The following is a 17,462-nucleotide window of genomic DNA, read 5'->3' as shown; positions in this document are numbered from 1 at the left end:
TCAAGAACTTGAGGTCCAGGCAAGAAGAAGATGAGGACACTAGCCTGGGGGCTGCTGGGAAGGACACTCTGTAGGTGGTGCCAGGCCTGTTCTGGTGCAGCCTCCTGTGGAACTTTGAGAAATTCCCAGATCATTGAGTCTAGGAAAATGAGGCCGAGGCGAGAGATGTTCAGCCGGTAGAGTACCTGCCCATCATGGACCAAGCCCTGGGCTCAACCCCCAGCACCGTATAAACTGGCTTGGTGATGCATGGCAGTGATCCAAGAGAGCGAGGGCAGGAAGATTAGAAGTTCAAGGTCATCCATCCTTGGCTATGAATTGAGTTCTAGACCAGCCTGGGCTATATGAGACCATTTCTCACATATAAACAGAAGCAAGATGAAGCTATTTATGAAGAAGGTTCTGAAGCTCCCCACTCCAGCCTACCACTGTTAGCCCTCTTGTCCTCCTCCACCGTTTCTGTAAGGGAGAGCGCAAGGCCCATGTTTGCTGTCGATGGAAAGAATGACAATCAGGTTCACACTGATATAGGGACTGATGACAATCAGGTTCACACTGATGTAGAGACTGATGCAGAACAGCAGGCCTAAGACAGATGGGTGCTTCTCCTTCCTTCCCTCCATGGTTGTTGGTGGTAGGGTCTTGCTATGAAACCCAGACTAGCCTCAAACTATCCTCCTGCCTCAGCCTCAGTGCTGGGGTTACAGGTATGTGCCACCATGGCTGCTGAGTGATACCCATAGATTGAGTTCTCTGACCGCTTCTGGCCTTTGATGTCTCCTGATTTGAGAGGGACATTTAAAGGAATGTTCCTTGCCTCACCAACAAGCATTTTTCTCAAAGTAGAGGTTGAAGCAAGGCTGGTTTTTGTGTCTTTAAAAAGAGGCCATGTAGAGGGCTTTGGGTATAGACAGACAGGCCCTGGCTGGTGGCTGCCTGCCATTCTCACAGCCAAGAGACACTTAAAAGCTGAACTCTCTCTCCTCTCCCTTGTTAGTTCTGATGTCCTGATACCCCGAGCAAGGGCTGGCGACTAAATGACAGAAAGTGGTACCTGTCACCTTGAATCATGAACAGTGTTTACCCTGGATTTCCAGCAAACTGCTCTTAGGCACTGAAAAGAGAAAGCATGGAAAAAGATTTTTTTTTTTAACTTTTGCTCTCTTTAAAAAGTTAAAGTTTTCTGTTCTCCACTTAAAACTCTATTTCTAAGTTCTTCTAACTCCTTCCTTCCTTCCAGTATATTCCCGATGTTTCCCTAGTCCCAGTGATTAGGTCTTAAGGACACAGGCTAGATAAAAGGGTTCCAGCAATAATAGAGGAAGACTAACACTCGTACAGGACCTTAGGTCTCACAAGGACATCAGAGGTCAAATCTCCTTGACTATGAAATGAATGAATGGTTTGAGGCTCAGAGCCATAAAGGACATTGGCCAGAGTTGTGTGGCAGCTAGCTGTCGAGGCAGGCTCGAGGTTTCTTTTTCCAAAGACAGCGTTTTAACTACCGGAGCCTGCAAAATACAGCAAACACAGCCGCACGCACGGCAGTGTCCAGCACGCCTGGTTCTGGAGATGAACATTTAACAAGCGGATAACCGACAATAAAATGGCACAGATACTAAATACCAAGTGAAGCACTCCAGTGTCCAGTGAGCGACTGGCCACAAAGGCCAGAGTCAGCTTTGAAGGAATGATCTGGCCGAGAGTAGCTCAGCTGAGTGGGTGTGGCATCTGAGCTAGAGCGGATTGGCAGGTAAGCGTGAGATACAGAACCATGAATGCTTGTACACAGTTCAGGTTCCATGAGGAAAGCAGAGGAGGCGCATTTGGAGAGACAGACCCAGGCTTTTGAATGGTTGTTTCCTCAAGGCAGTGGGAGGTATGGGACGTTGTTGAGCAGACAGTGAAGCACAGACAGTGTTTCAAAAGGTCAGTGTCAGAGCTGGGGGTAAGTCAAGGCCAAGAAGACCATCATTCACTGGGCTGCTCCCAGGGCCAGAGAAGGCGGCTGTGAGAAAACTCTATATCCTATGCCTCTGGCTTTGCTCTGTGTGTGTATGTGTGTGTGTGTTGATACTTACCTATGTTTTTATACTTTACCCATTATTTACCTTCTGATTCTGGGGGTTTTCTTCTGTACATCCTCAGGATAGTAGATACTCAGAGAATCCTAATCAAGATAAATCCACACCTTTGAGGCTTGAACTGGCTTTCAAACATGGCTGATGCTGAGACGGAATAGGTTCGCTTTGGCAGAACACCATGTTTATAACGGGGGAGAAGTGTCTGTCCACTTTCTCATCACAAAACAGAAAGGCTTCTACCTGCCTTCATGTGAGCTCCAGGAGCGCGGCTGAGGAGCTCACTGTGCTAGCAGGCTTTGGCTTGTGTCTTGAAATCCCAGAAAAGCCTTTTTACCTTTCTCCAGAACTCTGTTTCTCTGCCAGGCCCAGTAGGAGAGACCTAAAAACCCAGCTAACTCAGGTAGCTGAGGCAGGAGGATTATAATTCAAGGCCTGCCTGAGCTTCAGAGTGAGTGCAAGGTGAGCCTGGGCGGATTACTAGTGAAATTCTGTCTCCGAATAAGAGGAGCCTGCGGGAGGCCCCAGATTCAATCCCCAGCCCAGTGCCATAAAAACAAACTAAACATTTCCTTCCATGACTCCTGCCAGCCACACTGAGGATTTTTCAGGATTTCCTTGCATGCTTTCTTGGCTGTTTCGGGACTTGGAAGGTATAGTCACTGCCTAAAGTCTCATAACTTGTAAGAGGTAGGGCCACAGTTTGGCTCCATCCTTGAATCAAATTCTAAAGCTCTTAAAGAGTAACATTACATGGGTTGGGGATGTTGCTTAGTTGGCAGGGTACTTGCTCAGCACCCACAAAGCCTCGAGTTCATTTCCCAGCACCTCATAACTGGATATAGTTGTGTACACTGGTCATCCCTGTGTGGGTGAGAGGTGAGGGCAAGGAGTTCATGGTCTTTCTTGGTTATGTAACAAGTTTGAGGCCAGCCTGGGCTACTGGAGACCTTATCTCAAGTGATAACAACAACAACAATAATTATCATAATAGCATTTAAGATCCCCAAGGGCTATTTTGACCTCTGCCTCTTTTGATTCTCATTTGTATAAAGGGCTCAGGTAGAAAGAAGTCTAGCCTGTTGAGTTTTAGATGTACTGTGTAGGCTAGTATCCTGGCTCAGTGGGCATTGCTATGTATACCACTGTTGGGATCTCAGTGCACATAGCAAGGCTGGGCAGTCAAAGACATACCCTCAGCCAGGATGACCCAACACAGTGGTAAGTTGACTCATGCCATGCCACAGCTGCCAGGCAGGGAAAAAATAACCACCTTCAAAGATGGGGTAGCATCACCATCTTTGCAACGGTTCACAAGGTTGCCTTGGAAACTGCCAGACAAATCCCAGTGAGCAAACCTGGAGGCATGAGACAGTCACTTTCAGAACTTGCTCCTCAGTACCTGGGGACATAGGAACCAGTAAATGAGACTCTAAATAGCCTCCGTTCAGGAGAAAGTAGGAGATCAAAGTGGGGTTTCCTCTTTTAAAGCGACTTCAGACCCGGAACTGCATCTTACCGTACCAGCTACTCAAAACTCCACTGTGCAAGTTGACTGATGATAATTCTCAGGATATAATTTAATACCAGTCCAAGAGCATAGGCTTGACAACCTCTTCACAGCTCATTGAGAAACCCACGTCAGGAGGGTACTATTATTAGCAATTATAAATATCTCTAGCTTTTCAGTAGCCCAAAAGGCTACAGCTTCTAATCGAGCCAGCTCGAGTCATGTGTATCCTGACGCTGCAGGCTGCTAGAATAGAATCTGCGGTTTCCTATCCAAATACTCTATGGTTAGCTTTCGTTCAGTCCAGCTGCTATAGGCTGTTGCCTATGTTCCTGTAGGTTTTGACTGCAACATTTGGTTCGGTCCGTTTCACAGACCTGAAGGGTAAACAGCAGGTAAAACACAAGCGAACACGAAGTATTTCTGCAGCCTCACCCTGACTTCCCCGGGTCCGAACAAGGGTGAGAACGTGACCTCGGGCCTTGGGCCCAGTTCTAAAGATCTGGGTGCTGAGTTGAGCCTCAGAGTTTGTGGTGAAACCATTCCTCTTACCACCTCTCCTTATGCCAGGCAGAACTCCTTGAGGCTCCCCAGGGTGGATTTATTTTAGAGTCTAGAGTCAGGCTGTGCTTTGGAAGCATGGAGAGGAATCTGTGTGTTTTCCAAGACTCAAGAAACATTGCCTGCCTGGCTACTGTCACTGTTGAGCTTTTTATGGCTGCGTTTTATTCGTTCCTGTTCTTCTGATTTATCTTACACTTCTATTTTAATAGCCTTCTCTTGAGGGGATGCAGTGGGGTATGAAGAGTTGCCATTTTGTTTTTGTTTTTCATTTCCACAGAGCTCTCCAGGGAGGGCTTGAACTTGCAGAGACCTTCAGAGATGTCTGTGTCTGTCCCTGCTCCCCCGAAGTCCCCATCCCTGTCCTCCCCCGCTCCACCCACCCCCACCTTAGAGCTCTGCCGTATGGGAGCTCTGTTTTCTAGGAGGTGCCCTGGCTGAGGCCAGTGACTGCTGCTGTAAGATGCAGAGCCTGCACCCACAGCCGGGACCCAGCACTGTGACGTGACGGTCCTCTGTGTCCTCCACGCTCTCTCCCCTCACTCCCCTGTGGACACTTCCTTTGGAACTCTGCAGAGCTTCCCACCAACACTCTGCTTCCTGTAGGGTTTTCCCATACATCAAGAACTGAGGGAGTTTTGTCAGAAGCCCAAGAGTAAATGCCCCAAGCTGCTTCCATCCAAATCTGATCCAGACGGTCCTGACTATCCCATCAGAAAAACAGGTGATGGCACCTGCCTGGGAGTTTCCAGAAGGCCTAACAGGCTCAGACATGGTACATGACTGGAGCAGGGCCATGCCAGTTACCCATCTAGTTCCCTGCACGGTTGCAGGAAGAGGCTCTCTTCCGCTTTGTTGTGTTTTTATTGGTTCTGCTGTTGTCGGCCTCAAACCTCACGACGACTTGACTTCTCGTCTAGTATCTGGGTCTTCTGCCTCTCTTCATTTGGGGGACTCATTTCCCTTTTCTTCAGGATAGGGCAGGGTTCTCTGGCTTCCTGGGAAGGCTTTCTGAACAGCGTCCTAAAAGGATAGGGCAGTCACCAACACCTGCTCTTCCAGACAACTGGAAAGGACCCTTGTGGGCTGCTTTGCTCAGGTACAGGAACCTGCAGCCCCCGTTCTGTGAGTGAGAGCCATCGGGAAGGAGAAGCTGGGCCAGGCTGCTTGTCTGTGGAGCTCCTTCCCACACAGTGTCCCTCAGGTGTGGGTCTGTGCCCCAGGGTGTGAGCAGTATGGTTTCCCCCGAGGAGGCACGCCTGGCACCCTGTGTCCCAGAGCAGGTTGTGAGTCTGCATTCATTACCCAGCAGTCACAGGAGTGAGCCCAGGGCCTTCCAGTAGCATGTGACTCTTGAGGGCTCTGGGCCAAGTGGGCGGAAGTGGCCACTGGAGTGTCCCATGTTCTCTGCTTGGCCCTTGCATCGTTGACATTTTTACCTTGCTGTGTACAAGGACGGCCTAAGGGAACTGGACTTGGGTGTTTTGTTTCTGTGTCTTAATCTTTGAATACATGTGTACAAGTGGGTCATTTTCTAGTAAGGGCAATAAGTGCTAGCATCTCTTCAACAACTTATCATTTTTAATGCAATACTATTTATTCTGAGAATTTTATATATGTATGTAACGTATTTCACCCCCACAGAGCCTAACTTTATAGTTTCCCTTTTTAATTTTATTTATTCTGAGAAAATTCATACAGTATATTTTGATAATATTCATTCCCCTTCCTCAATTCTTCCCAGCTCCTCTCCCACATCCCTTGATTTTGGCTAATCATTCTGTGTGTCCTGTCTGTCATGTTCAGTGCTTTGCACTTGCTGCCATGTCTTGCGTCCTTTGTGTATATCTATCTCACCTGCTATGGTCTGTGAGCTTTGTGTGTATCTCACTTGTATGTGAGCTTTGTGTGTATCTCACCTGCTATGGTCTGTGAGCTTTGTGTGTATCTCACTTGTATGTGAGCTTTGTGTGTATCTCACTTGTATGTGAGCTTTGTGTGTATCTCACCTGCTATGGTCTGTGAGCTTTGTGCCATTGACTTCAGTCCGCTGATATTCAAAGGGGAATTTTTGCCTCATGTTTTATAGAGATAGTAGGGATATTTTAGAGGTTATATCTTTGCCTGGCTTTGTTACTAGAGTAATGCTGCCTTCATGAAGGTCTTGTTTTATAGACTACAGTAACAAAGCCATAAGGCCCGGATGTTTTTAGATGGGAAATGTTTCATGACTAGCTTTGACCTATTTCCCGTGTGTTTTGTTCCATCTTATCCTTCATTACTAGTTTAGATTTTTTTTTGTTTTTAAATCTTCTTAAAAAGTTTTTATTGTTGTGCATTGGTGTTTGCCTGTATGTATATCTATATGAGGGGATCATGTACCCTGGAACTGGAGTTACAGACTGTTGTGAGCTGTCATGTGGGTGCTGGGAATTGAACCTGGGTCCTCTAGATGAACAGCCCATGCTCTTAACTGCTGAGCCATCTCTCCAGCCCCACCCAGTTTAGGTTTTCTATTTCTTCTTGATTCAGTTTTTATGTGTTTAAGAATTCTAGGTTTTTCCAGGTTTTTTTCTTCCCTCTAGGTTTTTAAATGTTTTTATTAATTATTCATGATGTGCTATGATTTTTGTATTTATGTGTTATGTTTCTTTTTTCATGCCTGATATTTGAATCATCTTTTTCTCAGTTAATCTAGTTAAGGTTTATCAATTCTTTTCTATTTTTCTTAAGACTTATTTTATGTGTATGAGTATTTTGCCTGTGTATATGAGTAATGCCCATAGAACTCAGAAGAGGGCGTCAGATCCCCTGGCACTGGAGTTAACAGATGATTGTGAGGTGCTGTGTGGGTGCTGGGAACCAAACCTAAGTCCTCTACAAGAACAGCCAGTGCTCTTAAATGCTGAGCCATTTCTTTAGCCTTGTGGGTTTGTCAACTTAAAAAAAAAATTGGCCATTTGTATTATTTTAACTTATTGTGGGTGCTGTGGCATGTGTGTGGAAGTCAGTTATCTCCTTCCCCCATGTGGGTCCAGACATGGACCTTGTCAGGATTGATGGCGGTCATCTTCACCTGCCCAGTCATCTCCCAGGCCCAGGTTCGTCAATCTTGTTTCTGATCTCATTTTCCTCCTGCTGATTTAGGCTTTGTTGTTGCTTTCTGCCTTTGAAGTGCATCGTTAGGTTAAGATCCAATTTATTTAAAGATCTGTGTGCAAGTGCCCACAGAGGTGGGGGGGGGGGTGTATTAGATCCCCTGGAACTGAAGCTGCGAGGGGTTGCGAGCTGCCTGACACAGATGCCCAGAGTCCTAACTACTGAGCAGCCTCCCTCTCCTGCCCCACTGTTTATCTGGTTTTTCAGACAGGATCTTACGCAGCCCAGGCTAACAATGGCCTTCAACTTCCCGTTTTCCTGCCTCCACCTCCCAGCGCTGGGATAGCCTGTGCCACCCTACCCAGGTTAGGATCTATTTTTGGGGGGTGGGGGTTTCGAGACAAGGTTTCTCTGTGTAATAGTCCTAGCTGTCCTGGAGCTAGTTCTTGTAGACCAGGCTGACCTCGAACTCACAAAGATCCACCTGCCTCTGCCTCCCGAGTGCTGGGATTAAAGGCGATCTATTTTAATGTATGCATTTATTACTATAAACTTATGTTCAGTACTATTGTATTAGTCTACAGATTTTGGTTTGGCTTTATTTTCATTTATAAAATTTTAAGAAATTTCTTTTCAATGTTTTTGGTTACCATGAATTATTTAGGGGTGTTGTTATTTACTTTCTTTGTATACTTTCCATTCTCTTTCTTGGTTTGTAATTTTATTCCATTATAATTTGTCTTAGATTAGGGTTTTATTGCTGTGAATAGAGATCAATAAAGAAAAACATTTAATTAGGGCTTACTTACAGTTTAGAGGCTTAGTCCATTGTCAGCATGGTGGGAAGCATGGTGGCATTCAGGCAGACATGGTCCTGGAGAGAAGTTGAGAGTTCCACATCTGGATGGGCAGGCAGCAGGAAGAGAGTGACACTGGGTCTTGACTTGGGCATCTGAAACACCAAAGCCCAACTCCAGAGACACACTTCCTCCAACAAGGCTAGAACTCCCAATAGTGCCACTCCCTATGAGCCTATGAGGCCATTTTCATTCAAACCACCACAACCTCTAAGAAGACACATAACTAATGTCAAAACTTTCTCTTGAGACCTCCCATGTGGTTCTCAAGTCAGATATTTACATATGATTCATAACAGTAGCAAATGATAGTTATGAAGTAGCAAATTTTATGGTTGGAGGTCACCACAACATGGGGAACTGTCTTAGGGTCTCTATTGAGACACTGTGACCACAGTAACTCTCAGAAAGGAAAACATTTAATTGGGGCATCTCACAGTTCAGATAGATGTTTAGGCCAATGTCATGGCAGGAAGAAGGCAGCATGCAGGCAGACATGGCGCTGGAGATGGAGCTGAGAGTTCTACATCTTGATTCAAAGGCAACAAGAAATGAACCAAGAGACACTGGGAGTGGCTTGAGCATACATATAAGCCCTCAAAGCCTGCCTCCACTCCAACAACACCATATCTACTTCAACAAAGCCACACCTCCTAATAGTACCACTCTCTGTGAGCTTTTGGGGGTCAGTTCCATTCAGACAACCCCAGGTCCCTTCTCTAGGTAGCATGGCTCAACTCAGATGTTTTTTTCATTTGGATGATCTACTGCTTTTGTCTGAGAGATCTCTTTGGATCTAATGGTATTTGGGTCTACATGTTGGGTGTATATGTATTCACAGTGGTTAGATCTTGCTGAACTGGGCCTTCATTAACACTTCATTTAAAATCTGCTTCATTTTTATATCATGTATTGAATGTACAAGCTAATGGTTGTGATATTTCCCACGTGTATGTGCTTTGATCATCCTCAGTCTCCTATTATCATTCTCCAGCCCCACATTGTTCTTCCGTTTTTGTGTTTCCTCTATAATTAAGTGTATGCATACATGAATCCATTTAATGTTGCATGCATGTGTACATTTTTAGGGCTGGCCACTTGGTTGCTTCATGCTTAATTACATCATAAATCTCATCTCAGTTCTTTACGTCTCTACCAGTGAAGTCAGTTTCTTGTAGGCAACATACAGTTGGATTTTCTCTCTCCATTTGGCTAATCTTTTTATTCATGAATTTATCACATTCACATTTGAGGCTGTTATTGATAAATATACATTTCCATCTTTCAACTACATTCTGCTTATTTTATATGTATTTGTTCTTTCCTATGTCTTTTATTATTTTTGTGATTTGTTTTTCTCATCTGTGTATGTTAGATCCCCTTTCTCTTTTGTGTATCTGTTCTCCTGGGTTTTATAGATGGTTTTCAGGATTATTGTTATCTTTTCTAGTGTCGGCCTTCTTGAATATTTCTTGTAGGACTGATCTGGTTTAGTTGAATTCTGTTTCTGCTTATCTGGGAAATACTTTTTCTTTCAGTTATTTTTTAAAATTTTTTAAAGATTTATTTATTATGTATACAGTGTTCTATCTGTATGCTTGTAGGCCAGATGAGGACACCAGACCTCATTACAGATGGTTGTGAGCCACTGTGTGGTTGCTGGGATTTGAATTGACTTCTGGAAGAGCAGGCAGTACTCTTAACCGCTGAGCCATCTCTCCTGCCCTTTCTTTCAGTTATTAAGACTAACTTGTGGGCATAGTACTAGGTGTCTACCTGTTACTCCTTTCAGTATTTTGAATATAGTCTCTAGCCTGTAAGGTTTACTGTTGAGAAATGTGCTTTAAGATCAGTAGACCCTCAGTCTAGGTGACTTGACACTTTCTTCTTGCTACTGTTATGATTCCATCTTTGCCTTATATTTGTGACGTGTTGTCTATAATAACCTTGGTTTTATATCTGTTTTGCGTGAATCTAGTTGGGATACTTTGAACATCTTCAATCTCTTCAGATTTGGAAATCTGGAGCTATATTCTATGAAATAGGTTTGTTTGTGGTGGGCGTCAGTGGATCCTGAGGGTAGCTACGAGACTGTGCAGCACACGTGGGCTTGCAGAGTGGCACAGAAGAGAGCCGTCATGGAGCTGGGACTTGAGCAACTGTCAATCTTTGGTGCAAATTGTCAAACTGTCCCTGCATTCCTCAGATCAGGCAGAGCTGACAAATAAATCTTGTGGGTCTCCATTCCTTGAACCCACATGATAAATATGGAAAGAGAACAATTCAGTATATAATAGCAGGTGTGGCTACAGTGACTATTGTTATTTTTAGTTAACTATTATTACAATCAAAGGATCAAGAGTATCTCAGGAAAAGGTCTTATACCCAAGAGCAAGCAGCACGGTGGGTACCCTGCGCAGGCCTCCTTCATAAAAACCATGCCAGTACAAAGAAAAGAACCAAATTTTAACCCTGTGTCTTTTTGCTCTACTTGTTGTAGATGGAACAGATGAGAAGCGAGCTACTTCAGGAGAAAGCTGCCAAGCAAGACTTGGAATGTGACAAGATTTCCCTAGAGAGACAGGTGAGGACAGCCATTCCATGAGATCCTGCTTCCCGCTCCTAGTACTTATGGGAATGCGGTAGAGGCTTTCCCTACCCCAGGGTCAGCATGTGGGACACTGAGGTGAGGGACATCAGCTGTTCCTGGAGGCTGAGGTTCCCCGCTGAAGGCCCAGGTCTCTCTCATGAGCAGACAGAAGGCTCCAGTTCAGTGAGACTCCTAACCGACAAGGTGACTCACTGGGAAACTGGCCACAAGTAGGGAGGATTCAGCATCAAAAGATAATATTTTTAAATGACTATAATCAATAATGAGAAAGTCATTAACATGGAAGGGTCCAAGTCCAGTATAAGGGGATGGAAAATAATCATCCCATTAAAAAAAAAGGGGGGGGGCTGAGAAGGATCGATAAGATCAGTCTTTCACACACTGTTCCTGTCAGTCTGTCCCTGAGAAAATTGAAAAGGGATGCCCATCTCTTCATGCCCATGGGTCTTGACACATGCCAGCCCTTACATCCAGGCTCATAAGGCAACGTCTTATAGTCTCTCCTTTGATCTGCTAAGACCTGAGTTCAAAGCTGTTTCCTGGTACAATCTCTGGGATTCCCCTGGTGCCTAGGCACTGACCAAATTCCTGACTTGGCTCAATATGCTTCTCTGCCCAAAGAGCCTGCCCAGCCAAGTCCCTCACAGGCCCCTGTCTAAGAACCGAGTCCCTCACTGGCCCCCTGTCTAAGAACCGAATCCCTCACTGGCCCCCTGTCTAAGAGCGTGACCAACCAAATCCCTCTCAGGTCCCTGTTTAAGAGCATGCCCAGCCGAGTCCCTCACAGGCCCCTGTCTGATTTCAGAACAAAGACTTAAAGAGCCGGATTGTCCACCTGGAAGGTTCCTACAGGTCCAGTAAAGAGGGCCTGGTGGTGCAGATGGAAGCCAGGATCGCAGAGCTGGAGGACCGACTAGAGAGTGAGGAGAGGTGAGCCCAGCCTGGACAGGGAAGGGGCCAGGCAGGTACTGGCCGTTCATTAGGGCTGGTAGGTTGCAGGGGGGTCTCCTCCCATGCTTTCAGCACCCCTGAAAGGTAGAGCCAAGACCAGCCTTGCAGTCACTTCCATTTCTCAGATGGAAACGTTGAGCTCCAGCAACGTAAGCGATAAGGTGGCCTGGGATGTGCACTGTGCCTGGACCGAAACTTCAGGGTGGGTCACAATCGGCTACTGTCTGTCTGCATCCTATTAAACAAAGCAGGATGCATTGTAAGCTGTTGAGTTCGAGTCAGAATGGAGCCAGATTGAGCCACGGGGTGTGTGTGTGTGTGTGTGTGTGTGTGTGTGTGTGTGTGTGTGTGTGTGTGCACTGTGGCCCTGAGGGCAGGTGCATTCAAACAGAAGTTGCCAACTACATACCAGGAAAGGGTCCTTCCTCAGTGGAGAGGGAAAATGTGGGACCCCTTCCCAACAAAATGATTTCTGAGATAATCACAATCCCAGGGATCAGCACCACTGTGAACTTGGTCAGTCCCCCGCCCACCACCTTCTGTGACGGTTCCTAGCATATATGTACATAGTCTCAGTAAGATTTCTAGGTCTGACTGGCACAGACACCAGCTACTGATGGTCTGTGGTTCTTTGCTTCAACAGTTAAACTCAGCTGTGGAGGGACTCAGGACACTTCTGAGTTCTGGCCTCCAACCTTGGGACCCTTCTTGGGGCCCCCTTTCTCCTCCCATGATCCCAGCAGCTCTTTCTTCCCATATAGCTGTTTTTCTCAGACCCTGAGCTGACTAGGCTCCTGTGTCTGGGGAGTCCCATCTCCTCCTTCCAGTCTGAGCTTCCTGTGGGGCCAAGAATAAGAGGTGGCGTTCTATTCTGCTTTCTCTGCTTCCAGGGATCGGGCCAACCTGCAGCTCAACAACCGAAGGCTGGAGAGGAAGGTGAAGGAGCTGGTGATGCAGGTGGATGACGAGCATCTGTCACTGACTGACCAGAAAGACCAGGTGAGAGGAGTCTCTGTCCCAGGCTGGGCAGGTGGCAGGAGTGTACCACGTCCCCTGCTCCACTCACCCCACAGGATGCTCCCCCTTTTCCTGTGAGGCAGGGTGCTTGGAACAGTAGCCGGGTCCGTGGCATCTCCTGCTCTGGCTTTTCCAGCGCCAACAGTCAACCTCCGTCTTTCCTTACTCACACAGCTGAGCTTACGCTTGAAAGCCATGAAGCGCCAGGTGGAGGAGGCTGAAGAGGAGATCGACAGACTGGAGAGCGCGAAGAAGAAGCTACAGCGGGAGCTGGAGGACCAGATAGGAGTGAACGAGCAACTGCAGGGGCAGCTCAACTCTATGAAGAAGGGCTTAAGGTGGGGAGAGAGGTGGCAGCCCACCAAAGTCCTTAGCTCCCCTCACACAGATTGAGTGCCTTCAGAATGTGCTTACTCCTACGGCCTCAAGCCAGTTCACCGTTGTTGATCTCTGGGGTCATCCTATCCTTGAGGTGAAAGTGGCTGTGTCTACTTGAAATCACCCTACATGTTCAATATGGCCTCACATAAGGCGTCCTCATGCCAGTGCTCACAGCAAAACCCAAGGCACAGAACAGGTCAGGGTATCACCACCATGGAGGGGCATCTCCTATCTGATGGAGAGTAAAGTTCTCATTTATACCCTCTAAGGGGAAACTGAAGGATGAGGTTAGAAGGGTGTGTTCCCAGGACCAGTGTGGGGGTTGTCATGGTGAGGGGTAAGTGCAAGTTCATGCTCACCCAGAACACCAGCCTTTAGGGGAGGCTGCCTATGGCTGGGGATCTATGCTGCTGATTCAGGTAGCTCTCACAGGGTGACAGATGGCTCCAGCTCACTGAGAATCCTACCATGGACTGAGAACTGACCCCAAGGTAGTAGTAAGGACTTCATGGGCAAAAGATAAACCATTAAGACATTATTGTATGAGGATGTGGCTCAGCTGATAGAGCGCTTGTCTTCCGTACAGAAGGCCCTGGGTTGCCACCCTTGCAGCCCACAAACTAGGTGTGCTAACACATGCCTGGGATCTTAGCACTTAAGAGGCAGAGGCAAGAGGATCCAAGCTTTAAGGCCATTGTTGGCTGCATACTTAGCTTGAGGCCAACATGGGTGGCATAAGACCCTGTCTCAGAAATCAAGTGTGTGAGATTCATAGTGAATCAGAAGCACCCTGACCAGCCATATTGGAGTTAGGCAAAAGGAGAAATCAGCTATACTGTCCGTGGCCCACCCCAACATTGATCAGAAGTAACAGACAGTTCGCCCCTGTTGCTAAGAGAAACACCTGGTACAGGCAAATTTATGGATATGCATGCAGTGGGGTGGAGGTTAGGAGTCCGACGACCCTCTTCCCCCATCTCCAAATCAGAGACAAGCCCTCGCCAGGGTCAAGAACCATCTCCTTTGTGCTTCTGCAGACTCAAGACGCTGCCCAGTAAAGTCCTGGATGACTCGGACGACGACGACCTCAGCAGTGATGGGGGAAGCCTCTACGAAGCGCCACTGAGCTATTCCTTTCCCAAAGACAGCCCTATCACCAGCCAGATCTGAGCCCGCTTCCAGACCTGTTGATCCCACTGCAGCCATCCAGAGCAGAAGGCACAAAAGGGGACTTGTGGATGACATCAGACTCACCTCACATTCCTTCCCAGGGCCTCTGTGTAGCTGAGGGACCTTGGGTCTTAGATAGGGAGCTGTTGAAGTTTAAAATGACCTAATGGGGACATCTTAGAAAACGCAGCTAAGACAAAGCCCTGCTGTGCACACTGTCTGCTATCACCCCTTCTGCTGCCCCGAGAAAGGTTCCAAAATGCTAGCTGTAATGAGATAGCCACATGTAGGAATGAAGTGTATAGACTGTACATATTTTAAACCTTTAGACCTTCGCAAGGACTGCTGCTGTTCTACTTTAGAATGTTCCAGAGCCTTTGCAGTGTGACATCTTTGCAAAGTTCACACATCCATACGGATCTTTTAAAATATAAAGCTACCAGATCTCAAGTATTACAAAGCAGAGGCACAGCGGGGAAGAGTGAAGGCTACTCTGGAAATCAGAGGGGCTTGGGCAGTGGAAAGTTAGCCCTGGGAAAGTTAGCCTTGGCTTGTATGGGAAATCTGCTCATTGATGGTGGGGAGGGGACTTTTGCCTAGGGCGGAGTCTGTGTCCTTGGTTGCTTATTTTATTTAAACCAGGCTCAGAGCACTTCCCACTCCCCAGTTTCTTTCAAGCAGGTAGAGTGGGGATGCAGATGAGATCTTTAACAAGTGCTGTGCTTCTCAAAGGACAGGAGTCTTGTTGGCATGTCTCATTGGCCCTTTTCCTCCATGGCAGGCTTGCAAGCGATGCTCACACAGGCCTGGATTTGGAGGAGTAGGAGGGGCTATGAGATGAGGTTTATGGGCTTAGGTGGGAGGCATCCAGTAAGTTCATAGGGAAAGGAACACAGGAAGACGTGGGTGTGGGGCTGGTGTAAGAAGGAACCCAGAGAAGTTCTTGAAAGCTGGAGGATGTGCATGAGGGGGTTGGGGGGAGTTGTGTTGAGCTGGAGCTTGGAATGATGGGAAGAAGGAAAGAATTAGGGGTGCTCGCCATCTGAAGGGCGTTACCAGGAATGAGGCAACGTGAATGAGATCCTAGAGCAAGCGCGTGATGCCAAGGTGACCTTGGGAGGATGCTGGATCTCTCTGCATATCTCCTGGCCTACCTCCCTATATCACCTCAAACTGTGACAATGAAAGAACCTTGTAAGTCGGCTGTGTGTAGGACAGGGGTGACAGACACTGAAGCGCGGTCTCCAAGCTTCTCCATGTGGGGACTACTGGTGACCAAGTTGCCATGACCTGCCCAGTGCAGGTCACAGAGTTCACCCAACAGATTTAAAGTGGAAGGAACTGAAGGATGAACATTTGCTATTGGAGAACCAAATTCTATTACACCTCATGAGGGTCACAGGTGCTCGACACAGCTGGGCATGAAGGTTTCCCTTTTCAGTAATTCCTCCCTTTAACAAATATGCACTGTCCGTCAAAGTGTGTTAGGCACGGACTGTGGCACAAGAAACACAGTGTCAGGAAGTAAAACGCCTGCCTGGCGGGCTGGGTCTGTAGCTCAGCTTGAACACTGCTTGCCTAGCTTGCATGAAGCCCCGTGTTTAATCCCCAACTCTATAAACAAGATATGGTGCCATGTGCCTGAAATCCCAACACTCAGGAAGTAGAGGCAGGAGAACCAAGAGTTCAGGGTCGTCCTTGGCTACTCGTTCAGTTCCAGGCCAGCCTGGGATATAGGAATCCATAGGAGACCCCGTCTCAAACAACAACCAACCTCTGGCCTCCTGGAATCCAGGAAGGAGTGGGTGATAGATTGACTTACAGGCTGAACCCGTTATACCCAGCCTTTGTGTCCTCTGTCCTCTTGGGAACTTGACAGCCCGCAGCTGCTTGGCTGGTCCCCCAGAACTCACAGGAATTCTTTGGCTCCTGAAATTTCCTCATGCCTTCATTACATACTTGCAATAAGCCTAGAAATGCTACAGCCTGCTTACCCCAGAGATTCAGGTAAGAAAAGTCAAGACGTTGAGGAAGGGGTGTTTGTTTTGGGGCTTGACAAAATCAGCCAGCCCTCATTACAGTCAGGTCTTTCTGGTAGCCATGGGAAATGAAGGAAAACAGCCCCTGGAAAGAGAATGGAAGCCACCCCTGAAAACACAGAGACACCCCCAAAACAGGGAGGCTAGCCAGGGTCAGGTGCGTGGTCTCCTGTGTTGTATTGGAGTGGGCAGCAAGTGGGCTGTGGTGGTGGCACAACACTAAACTGAGATTTAGAGAGATCGTCACAAGTCCCAAGCTCTTCTCTTCTCTGTGGTCTTGACAGATGCATCCTGGGACAAGAAATCGGGTCCTAGGTCCTTCTCAGCCTGACCCTGTGACTATTCCTCTGTTTTCTTATATATACGTGTTTTTCCGTTTATTGCTTTAAGAACTAATCCTGCTCAAGAGTATTTTCTTTAGCTAGCTTAAAAATATTTGTGTGAACACATGTTGCCAATGCAATGCTGAGGAGACAATCACTGTATGGCTTTTATAATTTTTTTCCTGCTTCTGTGTGTCATTCCACCATGACAATTGGTATACTCAGTGGGGCTTTTGTTTTTCAGTAAGGTTTGGTTACTACGTGTTGTCATGGGGAAGAGACACTTTTATCACAGCTACCTCTATGCAAGTAACTTCCTGGATAAAGCAAGATTTCCTTTCAATAAACTGTCACCTGACAGGAACCTTGGCTCTTGTATTATTTTCCATCACTTGATTTCTGTGGCGTTTGGATGTTGTGTGGCTCACTCACTTGCTGTGCAAATATGAGGACCTGAGTTCGAGTTTGATCCCCAGAACACACATGGAAAAAGGCAAGCATAGTGGCACACACGAGTAACCCCTGGGGAGCTGGGGATGGGTGGATATGGGGGCTTTGCTGGCCAGCCGGCTGAGCTGCATTAGTGAGTTACAAGCCAGCAAGAAACTACCCATGTAAATACTGGGAACTGCAGTGGTGGCCTAACCCCAGAGCCGCTTTGTGAGCCGGAAGGCTGTGGGGTGGTTGGCAGTGCATGTTGGTGAGACATTGGCCGTGGGTAACCGTGATGCTCTGAGCTCTCCAAAGGGTTCATTCCAGAAGAATCACAAAGGGAAATTACTACAGCTTGACCACTGAGAATCAGAGACTCCCTCCCCTGCAGGTGGCTGGTTCCCCTGCAATCAGTTCGCATGCTCCCTCT

General features: G+C 47.1%; 1 protein-coding gene across 3 annotated transcripts in view; it reads left to right on the top strand.

Annotated features, from left to right (window-relative positions):
- The window catches only part of Cgnl1 (cingulin like 1), a 149,919-nt gene extending 132,961 nt beyond the window's left edge, over positions 1-16,958 (top strand). For all 3 annotated transcript variants that reach the window (XM_057767377.1, XM_057767378.1, XM_057767376.1), the window contains 5 exons: positions 10,609-10,692; positions 11,525-11,649; positions 12,561-12,669; positions 12,862-13,025; positions 14,106-16,958. In XM_057767377.1, the coding sequence (XP_057623360.1) occupies positions 10,609-10,692; positions 11,525-11,649; positions 12,561-12,669; positions 12,862-13,025; positions 14,106-14,238 (615 nt within the window). In that variant the 3' untranslated portion in view covers positions 14,239-16,958. The remainder of the gene's footprint in view (positions 1-10,608; positions 10,693-11,524; positions 11,650-12,560; positions 12,670-12,861; positions 13,026-14,105) is intronic.
- Positions 16,959-17,462: the final 504 nt, after the last annotated feature.

The sequence above is a fragment of the Chionomys nivalis genome, chromosome 4 (genome assembly GCF_950005125.1).
Source record: "Chionomys nivalis chromosome 4, mChiNiv1.1, whole genome shotgun sequence".
Lineage (NCBI taxonomy): Eukaryota > Metazoa > Chordata > Mammalia > Rodentia > Cricetidae > Chionomys > Chionomys nivalis.
Note: the sequence above shows the minus strand (reverse complement) of the source record. Positions and strands in the feature narration are given on the sequence as shown.